This window comes from Rhea americana, unplaced genomic scaffold (assembly GCF_003343005.1).
Source record: "Rhea americana isolate MKP2758 unplaced genomic scaffold, rheAme1 scaffold_61, whole genome shotgun sequence".
NCBI lineage: Eukaryota > Metazoa > Chordata > Aves > Rheiformes > Rheidae > Rhea > Rhea americana.
In genome coordinates this window covers 3,911,317-3,934,399 of record NW_028186768.1, presented here as the reverse complement: position 1 = coordinate 3,934,399, position 23,083 = coordinate 3,911,317, and the positions used below count along the sequence as shown (strand labels likewise).

The window sequence follows — 23,083 nt, the reverse complement described above, 5'->3', positions numbered from 1 at the left end:
AGAAAAAGCTATTTCTGCCAACCTGTGCCTTAGATGAGCTCTAAAAGGTTTTTTTTTTCCTGTCTCTGCTAACAAGCTATCACGATGCTTAGAAAGCCTCATGGGTTGTCTACGGTGAGTGAAAATATTTGGATTTTATCGTGGTAAATTGTGTTTTTAGTTTGTGTGTTGCTATCACTTGGAAGAAACAAATATTTTAGAGAATTTCTTACGGGACAAAGGACTGTGTTATGATCAGCTCTGTCATTGAACATGTCGGCAAAGTGTTTTCTGTGCCATTTAAGGTGTCAAAATTTCATCCAGACTTCACTTCCAGATTCATGCTTAGTGGATTTTTGAACACTGCATGACTGCTATGTCTTGTAAAACCTAAAATGAAACTGTCCTTTGGTTTTAATTGAGTAAAGTTTCAGTTCTTCTGACAAAAATCACTGAAATGATTGTATTTTTCTTCCAGATCTATCTCTCCCAGACTCCTCTGTGTCCTAATCCTGTGTTTGACCTGATGCTGAAGTGCTGGAGCAGGGATATAAAAGATCGTCCCACTTTTGACATGATTCACCACTTCCTGCTAGAACAGATGGAATCAAATATTTGACTCGAGAAAAGGAGACAAACTGTGGAGAACTGAGTGACTTTGGTATCTCTCTTTGCCTGTACCTCATGGGAAGACGGTCAGGCTGCCTTGCTCTCCTCCCTTGACTGTAATATTTAAGTTGAGACGTCCATGGCAGCTGCTCATTCTATTGGCCATGGTCTGACACACAGGACCAGAGGATCTCATTTGGTTGAAAAATCATCTCCTCTTCTGAATCATTTCCTGGGAATACTGTGAGAGGGATTTTATTAGATGCCCATACACCTTTGGGCAAAATGAATGAGTAAAACTTTGCAAGGGACTTGGAGCTCTCTCCTGAATGGAATAGAAAGTTACCGGTGGATTTGGGAGTTAAGATTCAAGAAAAGATTTGTAGAAGCAGTCTTCTAAAACTATTCCATTAAATCAAATGGAAGTCTTGTGCACATTAGCAAGTATTTCAGTATGCTCTTGCTGCAGACAATTATAGTGAGAAACTAGAAATGACTAGAACTAGGAAATGGTTTAACAGACTTGAGAACTGGCAGAGCTGGATTTAGCAAACCTTTGGAAATAATTTTACAAGGGTCTACGGAGGATGCAGATAGAGTCCAAGATAGTGTTCTTTTTTTCCTGTGGTTGTTAAGCACTGCTTTGGTTATATATGTGCATTTTCCCCACACTGGATTTTTTTCTAAAAAAAGAAAAAAAATGAATGTTAAAGGTCACCAGAGGGTTGCTACAGTAGATCTTCTTTTGACCTACAAATAAAGACTAGGGTAGGGAGTTTGTATTGAAAAGTAGCTGATACTGTACTACTGTCACTATGTAGATTTATTAGCCTAATGAACTTGTAGCCACAACGGACTGATGTGCAATTAATCCTGTATAAGTACCCATTAATATGAGACCTCTAAGTCAATGCTGTTACATGTGCAGAGGGAACTTGCCTTCGGTGAAACCGAATGGCTGAGAGCAGAACTCACTATGTCACTTGCCATAGCTCGTGGGAGAGGAAAAGGAACAGGGTACGTGTTGCCCCCCAGCCCACGTGCGTGTACACACACAAACACACACACACACACTCTCTCTCTCTCTCTCTCTCTCTCTCTCTCTCTCTCTCTCCTGGCATTGGTGGTTCCCCTTCAGGTCTGCAGGACTTCCAGGGGGGCCGGTTGAGCTCTGTCAGCCAGGCAGATGCACTGCACTTCGGCCCAGGCTCCTCTGTGGCTGTGATCAAACCTGGCCTCGGGAGGTGGGACTGTCGTAGCCCCTTATTCTGATCAGGGTGGGCTTGCATGTTATTTCGGATGCTTTCTGCTCAGATGAGACAATTTATTCGTTGAAGCGGGGTTGTTTTTTGTTTCGGTTACGTCACAAGCGGCTCATTCTGCAGAGGTTTTACAGGGCTCTGAAACCCATTTGGCGTGAGTTAGAATTCAGCTTGTTCCCACAGTAAATCCATTGTGGATTTGTCGGGTGCCTGGGGAATACTCTGCTATACTGTCCCTAATTGTATAACAAGATGCTCTAGGACAAAATCAAATATTTTATAAGCTGGGAAAAGGTGAGAGTTCAGCACTTGGCTTTTGAAACAGCATTCAGTGTAGTGTATATATTGGGTAAAGCTTGTAAAGATTAATTTTTATTTTAGCCACAAGCATAGTGTGAATGGCTGTCTGTGCTAGGAGCTCTGTATGGGGACACTGCTGAGAGAAGGAATGTTGAACCAGTTATAATAAGGTAATTAAGACAGTTACATTCAAAGAAAAAACTGTTTCTGAATTGGCAGGCGCCAGGACCGTGTGTATTATGTCCATTTCTGCTCTCCAAGCAGAACAAATTCTGTAATGAAGTTGCCCAGTTGCATGTTCAAGAGCTGATGTGGGATTCGTCTAACTGTATGAAGGTGTCGCCATCTGAGCTGGTCTTCTGAGCTCCCTTTACCAGATAAAGAGCCCGAGAGTACAAGTCATCTCATCCCCATGGGAGCTACACTGTGTCAGGTGAATCTCACCTGAAAATAGATATTTTTCACTTGTGACTTGAAGGGGCCCTGGGTGACTCACTGCAGCACATGTGTGCTGCAACATCTGAAGCTGAGTGAGAGGAGTCGAAGCCAGCAGTGGTTCCTGCTGCAGGCTGTGGCTGCCTATGTGATGTGACGTGCTAGTGACTGGCTAACCACATGTTGGTTTTATTTCTGGAATCTTTCCATCATGTCTCATAAAAGGTACCTGAGTAATACACAGCTGTGTGAGTGATCTTCTGTRCCTCTGAGTTCAGAGATATCCATGTGCTGTAACTTCACCTGGATGGGCTTTGTACTTGTGTTGTCAGAACATGCTGTTCCTCAATTGAAATATTGACATAAAAAGTTTCTCTTATCAATAAATCCTAATGATAACCTTGACAAAAGTGAATTTCTTTCTTTCTTTCTTTTTTAACCTAGGTGTCTGCAGTGAGTACAAGTATTTTGGATTGACTGTTCAGTAGCTGTTTGGTAAATCTGTAACCTCCAAGTTTGCAGGARCAGCCACTGGCTGATTAAAGGAGCAAACTTGAAGGGAGTTTCTGAAAAAAACGGGGAAGATGGGCCTGGTCCACCCTCCTGAGCTGAGGAGGGCTGATGGGACCTGGAACAGCCTGCAGTCATTGTTCCAGTGCTGTGAAGCCTCCCTTGAAATACAGTGCTGCATTTCAGTAAGCGATCTTTTTCTTGTTAATATTAARCTCACAGGAAGATCTGGGTTGGGGGGGGACCTCTGGAGATCTCTGATCCAATTGGTCCCCTAAGAACGGAGCTAACTTGAAGGCTGCATCAGGTTGCTTAGGGTTTTGTCCAGCTGAGTTTTGAAGATCCCCAAGGATGGGGATGCTGCCACCTCTTTTTTCCATGTCCCAGTACTTCACCGCTGTCTTGGGGAAGAATTTTATGTCCAGTGGGCCTCTTCCCAGTTGCAGCTTGTGAGAGACTCTTGGTCTCACACTGGGCACATCCAGATTTGTCATGCCCTTCRTGGCCCCCATCCGCACTGCAGACCTAGGGCTGCTGGTAGAGATCTGCCATGAATCAGAGCTTAAATTCTTAAGGCCGGAAACCCCAGGTGTCCCCGAGTTTAGGCACCAAGAGCAAGAGTCAAGACAGCGTTTTATCTCCGATACAATTTAGGCAAATATAGATGCCTAAACAAATGAGAATTCCTGAATAACTCCGCTTTCTGACGGGTATCTCTGAAGCCCTAAAAAGGTCCTGCTGGCCAYGTGGCCCAGGTTCTCCGAGGCCGTTCAGGGAGTTTACAGTGCTCTGTGTTTCCAGCCCTTGCATGGGCCTGGTCACYGCTGGTATTGCGGTTAGCTGAAGTGGCACTGGTGCAACGCGCGTGGTGSTCGTGCAAGAACGTGCTGACCACAGCGCTTGGTCAGAAGGTGGGAGACCTTCGTCCTGGGCTGCCTTCAGGCAAGGGAACTGAAACCGGGTGTGTGCGAGGCACCTTGACTGTGTGATGCTCGGACCGGGAACAGCCTTTTACCCCGTTTGGAGCAAGGTAGCTCAAGCCTGCGGCTGCGAACAGCCGAAGCAGGGGCCAGGCTGCAGGTAGCCCCCCTGCCATCGAAGGGGTGGTCTGCGTCAGGCTGCCCAGGCGCAGAGGAGATGGGAGAGGAGGCTCAAAACCTCTGTGGCCCACCCTGTGCGGTGGCCGCTTATGGGGACATCTGGTGCCGCTGTCCCAAGGGCTGCGAGCCTTCAGGAAGCCTTTGACAAATGCTGTAAAACCTTTCCGCTCCTGCAAGGTTTTCAGGCAGGGGGAAAAAAGACGTATCCAGAAAAACCGGGGCTCGCGGCGCTGCGTATCTCCCGGGGCGGCCGCCGCCGGCCCCGGCGTCACAGAGGTCGTCCAGGCAACTGCGTCGGCCCTGCCGCCGCGTCCCCCGGCTTCCCCGGGCACGGGAGGCACCGCGCTGCCATGGCAGTCGTGAAGAGAAGCAGCCTCTTCCCTCCCGATCCTCACCACATCCCAGGGTAAGCTCTGAGGTTCGTCCGGCGCGGATGTTCGTTCCCAGTGCAGAGGGATCTGGTTGGGATAAAACGCTCTTTATAGTTCATGTTTTCTGGTTTGGGGGGGTTTGATACTATTACGTATTTCATGTAAACGTGCAATGAAGGAGAAGGGGCTCCAGGGAGGGGAAAAAATAAAATACTGCCTTACAGCAGGGCACAACTCAAGCCTATGCCATAGCGCATTAGGGGAACTTTAAAATTGTTCTTTTTTTTTTTTTAACTATTCATTTCAAGCTGCCGAATATTACTGGTGCTGCTATTCAGCCTTTGGTTCCACATTTAAATGATCCTTGTATCAAGCGTGTTGGAATACATTCTTCAAATAAATATTTGCATAAACATGATATACTGTTGGCAAATTCATAGGGAGGCATCATGCTTCCAGATTTATCCAAGGTTTTTGAAGAAATTAGTGCMTATGTGGGTAATGGTGATCTAGTTAACACATGGTTGGATTCTTTTTTTTTTCAAAAGCTTTTTACGAAGTCCCCCTCAAAAAGTCTTTGAAAAAAACAAAGCTGTCTTTTGGCTGAGAGGTCCTGTGAATTAGTGAAAAGAAAAGAAAAGGTAGAAATAAGTGGAGAGGTTTCATGGTGAAATAGAGAGAAGTAGCCGGTGGGGTCCCCGGTGATCCATGCTGGGACACGCGACCTCCAACGCACACGTAAGTGATTTGGAAAGGGCCGGATGATGTGGATGACACCGAGGTAACAACAGTTTCTGATGGTGCGAAATTGCTCGCGTTACTCAAGTCCGAGGCCAACTTTGAAAGACGTCCAAAAGACCTCGCAGGATGGAGCAGCTGGGAACAAGACAGGCAGCGAAAATCAGCGCAGAGACAAGTAATGGGAGTCGCACGCGGAGCAGACCCAGCACGYGGGTACGGGCCGGGGAAGGAGGCAGAGCTGAAACCGCAGCTGGAGCATCTTTTTGTTCTTAATGATGCTCCTCTGGCGATGTAAAGATCAAATCAKTCCTTGCAATTTGAGTAACAGGCAGGATATTTCCATTACTGAACTATATATTATCTACAAATTATGTAAGCGAGGGAGTTTCTGGTTTTTGGTTTAAGTGCCGCTGCGTTACTGCGGTTGTCCATGTGACTTCCTACCGCGCGCGCTACCAGGTTCAAAGCTCTGCGCTGAGACRAGGAGTAGTAACGCGGCAGGTGCCCCGGCTGGCGCTGCGTCACCTTTGCAGAGACGAAAGGCTCAATCTTCCCTTCCTCGCTCTTGTCCTCAGACATGCTCTAGCACTGAAACATAGCAGCGGGGGCTGCTCCCCTTCACTTCGCTGCTCCATCATCGCCTGAAGGGATGAGGAGAAACACTGACCCGAAAAGGGCAAGTTCTGCCGCCGGTTTTCCCAGTGCCAGCGCGGTCTCGCCCCGWAGGCTGGTAGCACCTCTCCAGAGCCCTGAAGAAGACCTCGCAGATGGGCGAGCGCGTTGCGTCGTGCCTGGCTCAGGCCGTTGAGCCTGAGCAGGCCCCGACCAAGCGGACACGGCGCCTGGGCGTCACTGTGCTCGGAGGGGGTTTGTCCCTGTGCCGGAGCCGGCACGCTGTGGTGCCGCACGGGCGGGTACCGCGCGGCCTGGGGGAGCCGCTAGCCGGCTCTGCCGCACGTGGGGAGGTGACTGCCGCACACCCCAGCGCTGCCCCGGGCAGGCGAGCGCCCGGGCGGGCTCGGCCGTGTCTTGGGATCGCCAGCACGGCGCTCAGAAGCGTTAGGAAGGGAAATCAACGGGTAGGAAAGGACAAAGCGTACGGAGACCCGGTAAATCCATGTCCTGGGTCGGGTGCTAGGTGCCATCCCGCCCACCCYGCTCGGGGAAGCTGGGGCAAAGATGGGCAGAGGGCCAGGGCTTTTCCTTGGCGATTAGGAAGGCCAGGCGGGTTTACACAGCAGTCTGGGGAGTGGCGACTGAARAGAGAGGATTGAGTAATAGGAAAGTGAAGTTAGGCACGGCCTCGAGAGAGCGGGCTATTTGCTAGCTGCCTGCATACGAGTTTTGAGGCCGGTGACTGAAATGGTTTAGCGTGAGCTACAGAAACGGTGGATCTCGTACTTTCTTTATCAAAACGCTGCGTGCAACAAGGTCACGCAGCACCTAGAAGCCCAGGTCCGTTGCCAAAGCTCCRCTGCTTTCATCAGCAGAAGCTGTAATTCAGCGATGGGGCAGATCCGTTCCCCACAACCCCAGACTGACTCACCTGAGCTCCTCTGATTAGCCTGCTTTTAATTGTTTATAAACTGAATCCTTTCTCAGCCCTGCCATTATTTTGTTCATGTTCAAAATYCCTTTAGCAAACCTGTAATTATTTGGGCTCTGTCGTCTGTGCTCTTGCTCGGCTTTACCGTCCCTGTGTATCTTCCTTGTCCCCCAAGACTTATTGAAAAATCAACGAGAAAGAGCTGGGAAGCTCCTCCGCAGCTCTTGGTGAAAAGATCYTGCGTACGAAATGGGGAAACTTGCCAGCTGTAAATGTGTACCTGTGCTAGCTGTTGTTCAATGCGTTTGGCAGGGGAAGTACTTACTCATCATCTTGTGATACTCATGCATCATCCGACTTTTTTCCCAAATACGCGGCAGGATCATTGATTGGGCATTTCTGCCTCTGTTGCGATTGGCAGTTCTGCCTTTCTCCTTCGGCAGYGGAATAACATCACCATCAAGTAACTCTTGATGCTGGGAAGAGTTACAGCTTGTGTTTCATACCTGAGCTCAGACTCCTTCCTCGAGTCCCTAAAGCCCAATCCACCTCCCCCACCGTTAGCTATGGAGAAGTCGAAACGTTCACTGTCAGGAAGTCGAATGCTCTATCCTGAGTCAGGGAGGAAGGGAAGACTGGCACCCTGAGGGAAGCAGTGGCCTTCCTGGTGGGGTCTGTCTGCTTCGGTGACTGGACCAGGTCCAGAGCGACCTGGATGCCGAGGTTTGCTTAGACACCTACCTTTGGAAAAGCTGGAGTTAATGTGATGCATCTGACTTGCAGGAAAACTGACCCTTCTCCTCCAAATGGGACAAGYCCCACATACTCGCGGTGCGAGGACCCCACGGCTCCCCAGCTGGCAGACAGCCCTGCCATTAATGGCCTTGATTTTGATGACAACAGGGATGGTTACATGTGATTGTGTTAAAATTTCACTTCACGCCTTGCACAAAGGTCCTCAGACAACGTGGTGAGCTGCCCTGGCTATGGGCAGCAGCGTGGCTTTTTGCAAATTTGCTACTCAAGCCCTGTCCTGCCTTGTTCTTCCTTACAAGGATATGAGATAGAATTATTTGGAGGTTAAAGCATTTTTTCATTACCTGAGTTTTAATATTGAACAAGAGACATCTGGAAATTGCCAGCAATTCACTATATTTTAGAACTGTGAGAGAGATCAYAACATTTCAAATGGAAGCATATTTAAATAGTATTAGAACTGAGGCTCTCCAAAGTCAAAGCTTCATGCTTTGCTCCCGCGGTAAGTTTTCTTGTCATACCATACGCGCGTGCTGCTGCAGACGTGTTSACTGACCTTGTCCCCTATTCATACACGAGCCCAAGCACAAGACTGCCTACATACAGCTTTAACTTCATGAGCCAGTGGTTTTTGCTCCCATGTGAAAGTGTGTCTGCCCACACATACGCGTGCTATGCGGGAGCACAGGCGTGCCTGGGTTCACGCATAAGCAGGCACATCTCCATGTTGCTCATGCCGGTTCTGTATACATGCTGCCTGCATGGCTACGCCCTGGCAAAAACACATTCATGCTCACAGACTTCTTACTCTGCAAATCCCATTCCCAGGGCCCATGTTGCCAAATCCACGTACGTCCCTGTACATGTTCTTTCAAAGGTGCAAAAGCCCCAAGCCAAGTTATTCTAAATATGGAAAAGACATCTTCAAATGTTCTRTGAGTGAGCGCTCTTTTTTGATGTCCTCCTCAGATACGAAGGCTTTGTCCCTCAGTACGGCTACCAGTTCGGAGAAACCTTTGGCAAAACCACTTTTCGTCTGCTGACAGATCCTAACGTTCGGAAGAGCCCTCACTCCCTGCTGGCACCACTGCAMAAGCTGAGGTTCATAGAGGACTTCAGTGGGACAAAGCATGAAGTCCCAGATTATATCCCTGCGCATCCAGGTGAGCAGAAGGCAGGATTTCATCCCTTCAGCAAAGTAGGAGGTTCTGTAACTGGAGTCACAATGTTACTTGGGAGCAGGGAAGTCTGCAGTCAACCTGGATGATCTCCTGAGGATCAGTGTGATGTTTCTCATGGAGCAATCATACCTCTCATGTGAACAAGGACACCTGGATAGCAGCACTGATGAGAAACTTAAGCATGAATTCACTCTAACTCCTTTATATTCCACTGGCTAAAATTTCCTCTTTTTCTTTAGGTGGGATTGGCTCTGCCCCCTCCTGGCATCCCACCTATCCCTCGCGTTCCCCTTCCTTTTTTCTCAAGTGACCAACCTGGTAAAGAGCTCATCAGATTTGGAGTCTTATTCTCAGCTTGTATTTAATTCTGCTTCTACTTCGGCTCTGCTGGCGTCTCATGTGCTCTTCTCTTCCYCGTTTCTGCCAGTTCTGCTAGTGTGGATCTCCTTATGGTCCCATCAAGAGAACGTATACGAGCCCTTCTCAGTCCTCACACTCCGCACTAACCTCATACAAGCCCAAGCCCCTTTGAGCCCCTGCTCCTTCCTGAGCAGATGCCTTGTTTAATGAGAGCAAGTCATCCCTTGGCTGCGTGTAAGGGAACGGGCAGTGGTTATGTGCTGGGGGAGCGTCTGTGTTTTGAGCTGCCTGGAGATGGCCACATTAAARTGCTGCTTTCCCATTTCATGACGGGAATTTATACTGGTTCTTGTAGACTTCGGTCTTCCCATACTTTTTAGTCTGTTTTCCAGGATACAGGCCTGCATTATGCAGATGTAGTTTGCTAGCTTTATTCCTGGACATCTAAATTTGCATTTCCTTGAATTCAAATGTTGCTTGTTTGAATGGACCCAACTAACCAGCTGACTTAGGAGCTCTCTGTCATTATCCTGTGTTCATTATTATTTTATATTTGCCAACCTTTAAGTCACCTATGAACAATTGCAGCTTAGATTTCACATTTACTTCTTGTTGGTGAAGATGCTGAAGAAAGTGGTCACAGGAAGCACTTAATTCTGCTAAAAAGTCTTCATYGAGAGCTATTACGTTAGAGCTGTCAGTGAGCAAGTCCTTAATTCTTCCATTGTAAACTTTATCAATACTGTGTGGCATTCCTTTTTTAAGGAGAATATTGGATGTTACTAAGGGCAAATATCTCATGGCAGCATATTGTATCTGTGYGGTTTGCCTTCAGCAAATGTGGAGTCTAAAGAGTGCTCATCAAGATCTATCTTCTGTAAGACCTTGSTGATGTGGGACCTTTTTATCAGTTGAATCCCAGATGTGTTTTTTTCCCGGAAATGATGGCAAACTCGTTGGAATGATGACCTCAGATTTGCTCCCCCACCCCCGGTTATGCTGGGTCTTCAGGGGCTGCTGTGCTGTTTTTGAGGTGTTATTCCAGGGAGCAAGTGCAYGAGGCGACCTGCGTGGGCTCCCCAGAGCCAGGGACCAGGCAATGACGCCCTCCCAGCTGGAAGAACGGACGGTCGCTCGCTCGTACGGTCATGACGAAAGGAGACGAAAAGGTTAAAACAACAAAATTCCCCCGTATGCATGTTGAAGCTGAACCTTTAGTGGTTCTCCTGGAAGCTCCTGCTGCCTCGGAGGCCCCATCTCCTGCATGTGGTGTTTTTTACAGCAAGATGCTGGAGTATTCAGAAATAGCTCCTCTGTTAGTCACCAGCCTCCGGATTGTTGCGCGTGATTGGGAAGAGATTGACYGGAGTGCACGTATTTTCCTCTGTCAAATAGACAACGCTTCCTTGGCTTTAGATTTTGGGCCTAATTCAGCAACCTTTCTGAATCGATACATTTGCAAAAATCAAGAACAAAGTAAGGTAACGATGAGCTAGTATGGATTTCTCAAGTACGCAGCTGCTTCATTTTTCCTTTGGCGAAGTAACTGGCTTGCTGGGTAAAAGGGAAAGAGCAGGTTCTATATTTTCAGTAATAATCTAAAGAAATAATAAGATGAAGCTATTCTAAAACTTGCTCAGTGAATTGAAAAATCACTTTTATTGACTGTTTTTCTTTGATTTATTGCTAATCTGGGAATAGTACATGACAATAGAGTTATAAGTAGATTCCAAACTTAAATACGGATCAGAATTATTATATCCTTGCAGAAAGGGTCAAACTTCATGCTATTTTAGATGGGATAGATAATTATTCCACTAGATTTTTTTGCAGATAGGGCCTTAGATGAAAGACAGCGTCTAGGCTGTGGGGTTTTGCACTGTAAAACAAACATAAATAAAACAAAAGAAGAGTTCAGGGAGAGGCAGCAATGACCAGAGGGTTGAAGAAAAATGACCTATAAGAACAAAAATTGAAGGAATTTGGTTTGTTTAAAAAAGAGCAGACTGACAYGGTAACAATTTTCCAATAAGGAAAAGGTGGTTACAGAGGGTAAGATCAATTGTTCCTCATAACTACTAAGGAAAAACAGAAATTGGTTTAGGAAAGCTTTGGACTGCAGAGGGTCGGGGAGCCCGAGGGACGTACGTCACCGGCTATTTTTAAGGGGAAGTTCGACAGAAGCTGCCAAGCTTGGCCGTCCCTGCAGAGTCTCAATCCACAGGGCTCTGCCTCTGCTTTGCACCACACAGTAGCTGGAGGATTTTATATATATATATATATGTATATGTATATATATATATATATATTTTAATTTCTCCCTGAGCAGTGTCAGCAGACCCTTTCCTTGACTAACAGCAGCAAAGCCAGCGAGGGAATTCCCCACTTGACGTGGCAGGGGCGGTGGTTGGGGGTACTGACGTAGTCAAAGGGAGCAAAGTATCTGACTATTTTTAAAAGATTTTTTTTCCTGCCTTACTGCTAGCTGGTAGATGTAGGGAAGCTGACAACATTTTATGGTTTAGGCATGGCCAAGATCAATTTTTAAATGATTGAACTTCTCAAGCCGGTTTTCCCTGCAGGCAAGTTCATCAGATGGGGCTGATGGCACCAGCAGGCCAGCCCACGGGATGTYCTCCACCTCCAGACCGAGCAGAGCGTGGTGGGGCCCAGGTCCACCTCGACCGGGATGCCCTAGTTCTGCTGCTCCTTCCCCATAATTTGGTGTCTCTCTCACAGGTGATTTCTCCTCTACAAAAGCCACAGCTGGAGCAAACCTTCCTGACCCAGCTCTCGAACCGAGCGCTGCCGCGTCCCGGCGGGGGCCGGCGGAGGAGCGACCCGTGCCGGCGCGCGCGGGCCCTGGGGACGCCGCACCTTTGCGCGAGCGGAGCAGGCACGTTCCCAGCCATCCTGGCCTGAGGCTGGCGTATGCGTACGAGCAGAGGATTTCACCCCAGTCCAGCACGACACCAAAGGCATCTGAGGAAAAAGAGGGGCGGTTGCCAGACATAACCGTGGCCAGTGGACGGGAAGAAAAAGATGGTCCCTGCCAACCTGGCAGCGCCTGTGGCCAGGGATGGACGAGCTTTCCTTGCGTCCCAGAAATCAAACGGGTAAGCCGTTTTGGGTGGAAGAGGCACATTTTGCAGAGGGATGGATGGTTCAGGTACTCTGCTACATTGCAGAGCTGCATACGGCGTGTGGGCAGGGAAGGGCTCTCTTTGGTATACGGGGTGCGACGGGGCAACTTCCTCTGGGCCTGGCAAGGAGAGAAAGTCAAAAGCATCTTGCGGAATCATATCAAACTCATGTTAGTGTTTCTAGCGGTGATGAACCTGCTGTAGCCTCCGGAAATCGTTCCAACAATTAATTATTCTTCCTAATCAAAAAGGCTTCGTTTCTCATTTGATTGAGCTTTCATTTCAAATTGTGGTCACTAGATCTTGAGCTATTCAAACAGCCAGCCCCCTTGCACTGGGCTTATCTTTCCTTTGCAGGTACTAAAAGCCCAACCCACCATCGTTCACTTTGATAAAATAGTGCTCCTGGCATCTTTCGTTACGTGACATGTTTTTGGTCTCTTAACTGCTCCCGTAACTCACCTGAATTTTCTACAATTTGTTATTATCCCTCATGAAACACAAGAGAAACACAAGCATTGGGATTTGACACAGTAAAACACCATCGGGCTCAACACTGCAGGTAGCATGGCACAGCCAGTATGACACTGGTACTACATGTTTGATCTCCTTATTTCCTCTGGCCCCAAAGATAGCATTTTGTCACGTCACAGTCAGCTGGGGSTCCGCAAATCCCCTGAAGGCAGAGATTAGAGATTTGACGTACTGAGTCGAAAGCTGGATTGGATATAAATCCCAAGAACATTCATTCCTGCTCCTTGCTCTAAAAAAATACTCCATGGAACAGATTTTTTCAAAGGAGCTCAACCCCAAAAGCTCCCCTTGTTCTCCCTGGGGTATTTTGCATATACAGATCTCGTCTAGTAATTTGACTTCAGCAGAAATTCTTTGAAGCTCTTAATGTAAAGCCAGAAATAAATGACARCTGTGATCAGTAGGTTCTGGCAGTGAATTAAATTGTGGAGTCAAAGGAGGAAGCGGATTTTACTCTTGTTCATTATATTTCTGCTTTTATTTTGAGCCTGGAAAAACTGTAGGTGCGACTCTGCCAGCGGTGGCTGAGCCAGYGGATGCAGAGCGCTATAATCGGTTCCCCAGGCTGGATGTACCAAACGCCATCCAACAGAAAGTCATTTCAGGTAAAAGAATGAGGTTATGTGCAGCACAAGTCCACCTGGGGAGGAGTAGTGTCATCTTCCCCCCGCCCGGGGGAAGCCTTAGAGACATTTGCCGGTTGTTCCAGCTCTTTGAAGGCTTTGAGGTGGAGGAAAACGTCCCAATGCCGTGGCGTTTCTTTGGGACGCTGTCGTCCTGGTGAGTCTCGCAGGTGCCTTSGGGCAGGCGGAAGGGTTGCGGGAGCTGAGTCCTCCTCCGGTCCGTGCAACGGCGAACCCTTGCTAGCACGCGCTGCGGAAGGCAGGAAGGCAGAGCGGGACGCGGGCTCTGCGCCAGCAGATGAATAACTGCTACCATGGAGTCACTTCTCTCCTAGAAATGCAGGACAGCTTTCTGAATCATCAGATTAATGAACAGTGCTGCGCTGCACTAGCACAAATAGGTAAAACTGTCTTACAAGGCATTGGTTACGCTTTCCAACTTCGCCATGGACCCTGGAGGAGCGTTCCTCTGCACACAGGAAAATTAGAAAAAAGCAACTTGCTGAATTTTCCCGCTAAAAGATACCGCATCCACTGGAGGCGTTACCTTACTGTGCTGCTGACCATAGCGAATGTGGTGATTTCAAGTCAAAATGTTGCAGACTGAGTAAAAGAGGACTAAGCACCAGTGTGAGAAATTTTGAGGGTTTTTTGCCTTTACTTTTTTCTTTCCCCATCTTACAGACTTAGTCCAGTTTCTACATTAGTTAGTGACAATTTGTTGGGTGGGAAGGGTAAATGAAAAAATGTTAGACACTTACTAGTTAGCATCTGCATGTTTATTAAATTGGAAGAGAGCTTGGCAGAGCTATTGGTTTAAAGAAAACATGGTAAGAAAATAAAATGTGTTTTTTTCCATACCACATGGAGACCAACCATGGATCACCTCAGCCCACTTCAGAGTTTTCTTTGGGATCATGAAAAAGACAGTTTCAAAATAGCTCTTACATGTGAAATATCTGTTTTTACAATGTAAACAGAAGAGTTTTAAAAAGTTTTCTTCCCTATAATTTGCCAAGATCTTATATTTATCCCAGTCTCTTCCACTTGCAAATTGGTTGATCCTTATATGATACATATGTTCTTAAGCAGAAAATGTTCTCTCTCCATCTGCAGGTTACACTGGATACATACCCCGCTACACCTGGATTACTGGCGTTACCTACCTCCAGGGTGTCAAGGATGCCATGAATGAATTTGACAGAAATCAGGTATATTATATGTGCAAACTTCATTTCAGCAATGTAATGTTGGTCTTGAACCCTTCATGCCACTGAAAGTGGTTTCATTTACACTAGTAGTATTAGAACTGGGATTATAAATACAAGTAAAATAAAATCCTATTAAGTAACACGTTGAAAAAAAGTCACAGGCAATTACATTTTGTAACTCATTTCCTTGGGACATTAAGGGAGGATAAATGAGTTCATAAAAAGACTAAGCAAATTTATTGAAGGTAAGTTGATAGCTTGCAATTAATGTTGCTCTGAGTGCAGAAACACAGGATCCATGTATTTTCACTCCCTTTATGCACTTCCCTACCTGGATGGTAGTGGTGGATGGCTTCCTGGGCTGCTTGGATAGATATTTCTGCTTGTAGTACTTTTTCCTTTATTAGCATAATATGTTTTGGAAGGATCTATAATCTTTTCCTTTCTCCTTTGGGAAGGATGCAGAAATATCCTTACAGCACCACTCTTATTTCCTTCTCTCCCTGCAATATCCCCCGTACAATGCCATACAGTCCTCCAAATGAACAAAAGTGTGCTCTCCCACGGGAGTTCGACTGCATTCAAACCTGCACGTTTCTTCCTGCTACCCAGAGCAGAATGCAATCACTGCAGTACAGAAGTCACTGGCCTAGAGCAAGTGAGGATTCATCAGCTCAGTCATTACACAGCTAATTAAAAGCAGGTTACAAAATTTCCTACCCCTTCTTGTCACTAGGATTCACTGTGGTGCCTTCGTCCCAGAGCAAATCGGTCTGATGTAGAAGAAAGTCCAAGATAGAGGCAGCCCTTTGACTCGGAGGAACTCAGCCGAGCATAAATGACTCAGCAGCAAGCAGTAGCAGGGCTGATATTTCCTGGTGGCATCCTGATGGTTTTGCTGAATTTATTTTCCCTGTGCTGGTTTGCTTATCCTTTTCTTGTGCAGTTAAAAGAAATTGAAATAAAGCAAACAGAACAAAACCCAGATGTTATCAAAACTAAATGTGCTGTTTGCAAATCCTTCCTGYCCCTGTATCCTGCATCTCTGCGAGATGTCTGCCAGCGACGCCACGCAGTGAACCTGTGAGGGAGGTGGGTGGTGTTTCTCCCATGTCAYGGGAATCGCAGGCTTGTAGCGGTTATCTGCAGCACACAAGGAATAAAAACATGCTAAAAATTCGCTGAACAGTTCTAAGATGGCTTCTGATTTCAAGCCATTAATCTTCTGCCCTAAATCTGTGTTGCCCTAGGTTATGTGCTAGGATGTGCCATGGATCATTTCTTACTATCTACCTCGGGCAAAATAATGAAATCCTCTTGCTTCAGTGCTGCTTTTGAGGGAGCTCTAGTAATCAGGCCATCGTCATCCACAGATGGTTCAAAGGACCCAGCAGCTCATTCAGGTTTATGAACCCTGCCCACCASTAAGCAGGGTATGCCTTAATGAGGTCAGGGAAGCTTTATTGACACTTTTGGGCTTTTGCCACCAAAGCCATCTGCAGAACTGCAATATCCTTCAAGGCATCCTGTTATCTCAGTTTGACCTYTGGAGTCAGGTAGCAGGTCCAAGAGAGATGACTTAGTCTCCCTTTAGCTAACATTCCCTAAACCTTCCTGTTCCTGCTGCCYTGGGAATTACTGGCTAATCACCATGAGTGGGATTCACAGAACAACAAAACCAGTTGAAGGTGTCAGAACAAAATGCTGATGTGCAGAGTCATAGCAGCCAAGGCATCTATCCAATTCCYGCAGCTACAGTCAGCTGACAGTAATTCCAGTTTATGAGCACAAGGCCCCTGGGACTTGTGGATGATGCCCAAATGTGACCAACGYAGTGTACTCTGGAGAGCCCCTGGAAGCATAATTTGAGGACAGGAAGCTGATCTGTGCACCTGGTGGGGCATTAGCTATCAAACCCACTGCTGTAGAGGCTTCTTCCACCACCATTCAGGAGTAAATTCTAAGTGGAAAAAGAGAAGATGCAATGTATCCAGCTGCTAATTGGAGAACAGGACTGGTAAGAGAACTGCTCTGCATTAGCTTAAATACTTCCTTTCACATGAAGTCAAGTCACATCACTTGTGTAACAAAAAACCGTTGTAAAATAAACATATTGTTTTTTTTTTTCCTTCCAGCTTTTGCTGAGGAACCCAGTTTGTGAGTTTGGCAAGAGACTACCGCAAACATACTGGCCTAACAACAGAATTTACACCAGTGTTGGACTGATACCTTTCTATACAGGCTTTGTACCAAGTAAGTTTATCAGTTGAATGAAAACAAAAGTCACTAGTTACTATTATTAAGTAGTACTGTTGCTGTAAGTAGCAGTAGTGTCACAGTAGAGAGCAGTTACTGCAATTTCAGCAAAAGAGCAATTGACATTGGAATGACTGACAGTGAAAAGCATCAACATCTTAATGCGCAAGGGACAGGAAAGCACAGAAACAAACTCACAGTTTGTACTTGATGCAATAAATAGAAGGAAAGTGGTAGAGAACGTAAATTATGGAAGAAGTGAAAGCAGACTCGTACAAAGCTGTAGCCTGCAAGTCAAGAAATCTCTTGGAGAAAGGCTACTGTAATGCTGGTGGAAACAAGAGTGAGCTGGACTCCAGTGTCAACACTGACCTTCGCATTTTGTCACCTCACCCAAAAGCTCACAGAAAGGCGGGGGAAGAAGCTGTAGCGCTTCAAGTGGTTTTCCGCGCACTGCAGTGCTCCCAGCGATGTCGGCCTTCAGCAGGGGGCAGGGATGCTGGGTTGGGGGCTTAAGAGTAACTCATGGAACTTTGCTGAAAAGGATCTTGGGAGGCTGACACTGTCCCTTCAGGAACCAGCAAGGCAGGGTCTTGTTCCAAGCTACAGAAAAACATAAAACACACTGTAAGAGTATTTGAACTTCTGCCTAACCAAAGGGAAGAGACCCAAAAATCCACTGCTTGATGAAGTGTTATATCACACTTCAAAAATCTAGCTTCTGTCATCTCTGTATCCACAGAAGTGTTCTAGGTAGGCTTGAAACTGGTCACCAGTTTCTCTTTGAAAGCTGCTTCCATGCTCCCACTTTCCATCAAATCAATACAACTCTTTCTGAACTATTATAAAGAGCATAACTCTGGAAAGAGAATTTTTTTAAGGTATTACAAAAACTTATTATCAACCACAATTAAGAACACTGAACAGTTATTTCCTCAGGAGGAGAGCAATCCATTCTATCCCGTCTCAGTTACTGAGTAAATGTTCTCCTTTGTCATTTTAGCTAACACTGAACACCAGTTGTTCCCATAGCAAATGTTTGTTTTGCTAGTAACGCTTTCAAGACGCAAAACAGTGTAACTTGGGAGCAGGTATTAATACTAACCAAACACAGAAAGAGAAGCTGCTACCTCATGAATATTTTATGTTATTATTTAAGGTGAGTAGATACTGGCTTAAACATGACTCCATCAGGAGATGCTCTGGCTGCTGAAACTGGAAATCTTCAGCAATACTTTTGGCCTCAGCTGTAGATGTAAAAACAGCTGTGACCTCTGGAATTGGAGCTCTCCGTAACAAGCTATCTGCTAGGTTTATGCTGCTAAATAGGTGCAGAGGATCAGCCCTAGGTGAGGCCAGCTTACTTTCTTCCAGAAATAGCCACACTATCAGAACAGCAACAGGCCTCTCCCACTTTATGATCCAGACAGCAGGAGGAAGCTACAGCTGTAGCTTCCATTCTGGTCTGAAGAGCAGCTCAGCTCTCTATATGAGACTTAAGTTTGGACAGCTGACCCATCACCTGTAATAGGAACCCCCACACAGGTACCTAAATTTAGACACAGCTGACTTTCATCCTTGATGTTAACTGTCTCTCCTGCTGCCAGTACATTTGATTATAAAATAATACCAGAGTATTTTTTCTATTTCCTCAATACAAGGAAAAAGCAATAGTGCCACTATCCAGTGACACAAGCAACAGGTGTTTACTCTGTTAGAAAGCAGAGAGAAAAATGTCATTGCCAATCGCACAGTGGCAGACAGTAGGTGTTCACTCAACATCCTGTATTTTTGTTTTCCAGCCCTCAGAAACAGCTATGCACTTACTTTTGGAAACAGCACCCGAAAGGCTTACCAAAAGGAACAAAGGAGACAAGCCTGTGCACTGCGAAAAAAACTTTAATGATGCCTGTACAGCATTTGAAGTGACTTTGGAACAGGAAGAGGAACACAACACAGACAAGAGAAGTTTTGAATGAAAGAGTTCATACAGCTTTAAACAAAATTTACAGGTGTTCATTTGCATAGGTTTTATTCTGCCTCTTCCTCAGCCTCCTCTTCAAACTCCCCCTCTTCCTCAGCTGTAGCATCCTGATACTGCTGATACTCAGACACCAGGTCATTCATATTGCTCTCAGCTTCTGTGAACTCCATCTCATCCATGCCCTCACCAGTATACCAATGCAAGAAAGCCTTTCGGCGGAACATAGCAGTGAATTGTTCAGAAATGCGTTTAAAAAGCTCCTGGATAGCTGTACTGTTACCAATAAACGTGGCAGACATTTTCAGGCCACGAGGTGGAATGTCACAGACCGCTGTTTTAACATTATTGGGAATCCATTCAACAAAATAGCTGCTATTTTTGTTTTGAACATTGAGCATTTGCTCATCAACCTCTTTCATGGACATGCGTCCTCTGAAAACAGCAGCTACTGTGAGATAGCGGCCATGACGTGGGTCGCACGCCGCCATCATATTTTTCGCATCGAACATCTGCTGCGTTAGCTCTGGTACAGTTAAAGCACGATATTGCTGGCTCCCACGGCTTGTGAGTGGGGCAAAACCAGGCATGAAAAAGTGCAGACGGGGAAAGGGAACCATGTTAACCGCTAGCTTACGCAAGTCAGCATTAAGCTGGCCTGGGAAACGCAGGCAGGTGGTAACACCGCTCATGGTTGCTGACACTAAATGGTTCAGATCACCGTATGTTGGAGTAGTTAACTTCAGTGTTCTGAAGCATATGTCATAGAGTGCTTCATTATCAATACAGTATGTTTCATCTGTGTTCTCCACAAGCTGGTGCACTGAAAGTGTTGCATTGTAGGGCTCTACTACAGTATCTGATACTTTAGGGGAAGGTACAACACTGAAAGTATTCATAATTCGGTCTGGGTACTCTTCACGAATTTTGCTGATTAGGAGGGTACCCATGCCAGAGCCAGTGCCACCACCAAGAGAGTGAGTAAGCTGAAAGCCCTGGAGACAATCACAGCTTTCTGCCTCCTTTCTTACAACATCTAACACTGAATCAACTAATTCGGCACCTTCAGTATAGTGGCCCTTTGCCCAGTTATTTCCTGCTCCGCTCTGACCTGGAAGAGAGACATTTCCATATTAAATTACAGTCACTGCTTCCTGCTTATGGCTTGCAAGCAAAGCATAGAAGCATCAAACTGAACACAGCGATGCTTTCATTTTATGAAGCACAGAGCCATGGTGTCACACAAGCACCTCTAAAATGACTGGAAGCCAGACAGAAAGCATGTACTATCCAAGGATACAGCAGCCATTTGAGTTCTCCCGATATTACCGAGAAGAGGACGAGAATCGGAAGAGCAACGACACCTTGCGCCTTCCCGGACCTGCTCTCCCACGAGCTGCCATCATGCACCATCCGCAGATCCCGATATTTCATGCCAGCAGAAGCGCCAGGATTAACTCCCCCTCCCCTCCCGCGGCCGCACTCGCCCTGGGAGCATGTGCGGCAGCGAAGCCCGCAGTGCAGCGTCGCTGCCCTGCCCACCCCACCGCACCCCGAGCCGGTTACACGAGCGCTCCCTCCCCCGCTCCCGGCGCACTCACCGAACACGAAGTTGTCTGGCCTGAATATCTGCCCGAAGGGCCCGGAGCGCACCGAGTCCATGGTGCCGGGCTCCAGGTCCACCAGCACGGCGCGGGGCACGTATTTGCCACCTGCAAAACAGGGAGAAGCCGTGACTGCGGCGCCGGGGGCGGCGCCGGGGGCGGCCGGCGCGCCGGGCCCTACCTGTGGCCTCGTTGTAGTAGACGTTAATGCGCTCAAGCTGCAAGTCGCTGTCTCCATGGTAGGTGCCGGTGGGGTCGATACCATGTTCGTCGCTGATCACCTCCCAGAACTGCCGGACAAAATCGCGTCAGGGGCGGCCGGGCCCCGCCCGCCGCCCCCGCCCGCGGCCCGCCGCCCCCTCCCYGCCACCCGGACCTTGGCCCCGATCTGGTTCCCGCACTGCCCGGCCTGCAGGTGCACGATCTCCCTCATGATGGCGGCAGCACAGCGCGCTCTCACCAGCACCGCTCCTTCCCCCAACTGACTCTGCCTGCGTGAGGTAACCGCCAACCCTTATATAGCAGCGGAATGCGCGCGCATCCTTCTTTTCCCCGCCCAGGCAGCCATCGGCAGCAGCTATTGGCTACTCATAACGAGGCTCCACAAATGATGAGCTCTGATTGGTTGAAGTTCTGTCACTCAAACTATGGGATCCTATTTGCTCCGCCTGTTTTTCTTGTTGGTTTTACTGTTAGGCAACGGGCCTCCACGAATGCCCGCCCCTACTTGCTTAGCGCACTCTCCATTGGCTTAATTGAATGATTGATGTCGCGCATGATTGGCTGTCGGCCTCAGCGATAAGCTAGCGTCATTTGATTGGATGAAAACACAGTGTCCTAGTAACCGTCGCAGTGACTCCGCAGCGGGCCCTGGGCGGTGGCTCGCCCGGCTGCCTATTCCCGAAGCCCTGCGCGCACTTTGCGCGGCGTAGGCGGCAGCTCGTCCTGGCTGCGGAGGGAGCGATCTCTTGGGAACCCCTGCCCGGCCGTTTCCCCCCGCGGGTCTCGGGGCACCCGCCGCCGCTCGCCCCAGCGCCGGCTTCTCGGGGAGGGCCTCCCTCTGCCGTCCCCGCCGCCACCGCCTCCCCCGCCCGCCGCTGGCCGCAGGCGCTGCGGCGGCGCTGTGGGGGCGGGGAGCTCGTCTGCGCAGGCGCGGGCTGCGGCGCGTTTCTAGCACTTTCTGGCGCGCAGCCGCCTGAGGTAGCGGGGTTGGGCGGCCGTTGCCGTGACAGCCCCGCTCAACCCAGGGGCGGGCAGGCCGGGGTTAGGCCGGGGCACGGCCTGCGGCAAAGCAAGACGCAGAGGGATGTTAAGCCTTCGGCTTCGGGATGCTAAAAGTCTGCGTAGGCTTAGGAGGAGCTGGCGGCGGGAGGGGAGCTTTTCCACACCCCTTTTGTGGAGAGGGTCCTCCCCTGCGCGTTGGAGGCTGAGGGAGTGCTGGTGAGAGGTGGTGGCCTCTCAGAGTTCTCAAGGTGACCAGCTGGCTCCAGCTCTGGTCCTGTCTCTTGCAGAGCAGGCATGGTTAAGGCAGAGGTTCAGGTAAGGCTGAAAACTATGAGGCAAGGCCCTGTTACGTTTCTCATGTAAAATATGAGGTATTAACACACAAATGGATATGATAAGCAAGTTGATGAAACACTGTGTGGACCAGTGCAGCGTTCAAGTGGCATTTGCGTTTTACAGAGTGAGCAGAAGAGTGCTGTGCTAGGTGACACCTATGCTGAGCTGGATGTACACCAGTGCCTTACAAGTTCTAGCCCTGTTACTAGGCAGTTGAGCATCCAAAGCTGAATAAATGTCCCCTTTAGTTTACTTTTATCTGTCTCTTGTTCTGCAGGACTGTTCATCTTCTACAATCTGATTTTGTTAGCACATTCTTGCACAGACAGTTCATCCGTTGGTCACAGCTTCCATGGAGCACACCATGATTGTTATTTTAACAGAGCCTTTATGATTATACATATTTATTAGGATGCCAGCACGGTCTACTTGTCTTAGCATCTCTTACTGTTTCATAATGCAGCTACAACTTGAAAGAGGCTCCTAATTGAGTTCTCCAAACCTAGCTTGTCTCAAACTGGTGCCTTGATGTGTGAGTGGACTGAGGCAGAAGAAGCAGATGACTGCGATTCTTTCTACGTGGAATGCATTCAGCTGATCTCTATATCATTCAGGCTTCTGTATAAGATAGAGGTACATTAGGACTTGTATACATACAATGATCTGGGCTTGGATAACAACCCAAACATTTCTGTGGCTGGGTCAGCTGGGGAGATGAGCAGAGAAAGAATAACACCACCAAAACTGATGGAGATAGAATAGCCTTGGGTAATTGGCCTAATATGTGAGTATTGGTGATTGCTACTTCTAGCATGTAAACATCATAGCTCCCAATGATTTTGGGAAGAGGACCCAGAGCTCCAAGAGGAGCCCCGTAGGCACTGAGACTGCTCCTAGAGACTGTAGGAAAAGCTGCAGAGCATCTGGAGTAACCTGGGAGTCTCAGCCTCAAGAGGCCATGGGAGAGCCCCTTAACAGTCTCAGAGGTGCCCAGATGCTTCCTGAGGATGACATACTGATA

The 23,083-nt window shown here is 47.8% G+C and overlaps 3 protein-coding genes across 4 annotated transcripts in view; 2 read left to right on the top strand and 1 right to left on the bottom strand.

Moving 5' to 3' along the window:
- Positions 1–2,995, top strand: part of LOC146587162 (discoidin domain-containing receptor 2-like) — a 45,514-nt gene extending 42,519 nt beyond the window's left edge. For both annotated transcript variants that reach the window (XM_085320111.1, XM_085320112.1), the window contains exon 17: positions 458–2,995. In XM_085320111.1, the coding sequence (XP_085176237.1) occupies positions 458–598 (141 nt within the window). In that variant the 3' untranslated portion in view covers positions 599–2,995. The remainder of the gene's footprint in view (positions 1–457) is intronic.
- Positions 2,996–6,074: 3,079 nt separating this feature from the next.
- Positions 6,075–18,994, top strand: CIMIP2A (ciliary microtubule inner protein 2A). The gene is made up of 9 exons (XM_085320074.1): positions 6,075–6,221; positions 7,297–7,316; positions 8,579–8,807; positions 9,030–9,108; positions 11,890–12,266; positions 13,315–13,432; positions 14,567–14,661; positions 16,797–16,914; positions 18,720–18,994. The coding sequence occupies exons 1-9, from the start codon at positions 6,075–6,077 to the stop codon at positions 18,818–18,820; spliced, it is 1,284 nt and encodes a 427-aa protein (XP_085176200.1). The 3' UTR covers positions 18,821–18,994.
- Positions 18,799–20,983, bottom strand: TUBB4B (tubulin beta 4B class IVb). Its single transcript, XM_085320130.1, has 4 exons — positions 20,879–20,983; positions 20,684–20,792; positions 20,500–20,610; positions 18,799–20,009 (listed from the first exon to the last, which is right to left on the bottom strand). The coding sequence occupies exons 1-4, from the start codon at positions 20,933–20,935 to the stop codon at positions 18,949–18,951; spliced, it is 1,338 nt and encodes a 445-aa protein (XP_085176256.1). The 5' UTR covers positions 20,936–20,983; the 3' UTR covers positions 18,799–18,948.
- Between the last annotated feature and the right edge of the window lie 2,100 nt (positions 20,984–23,083).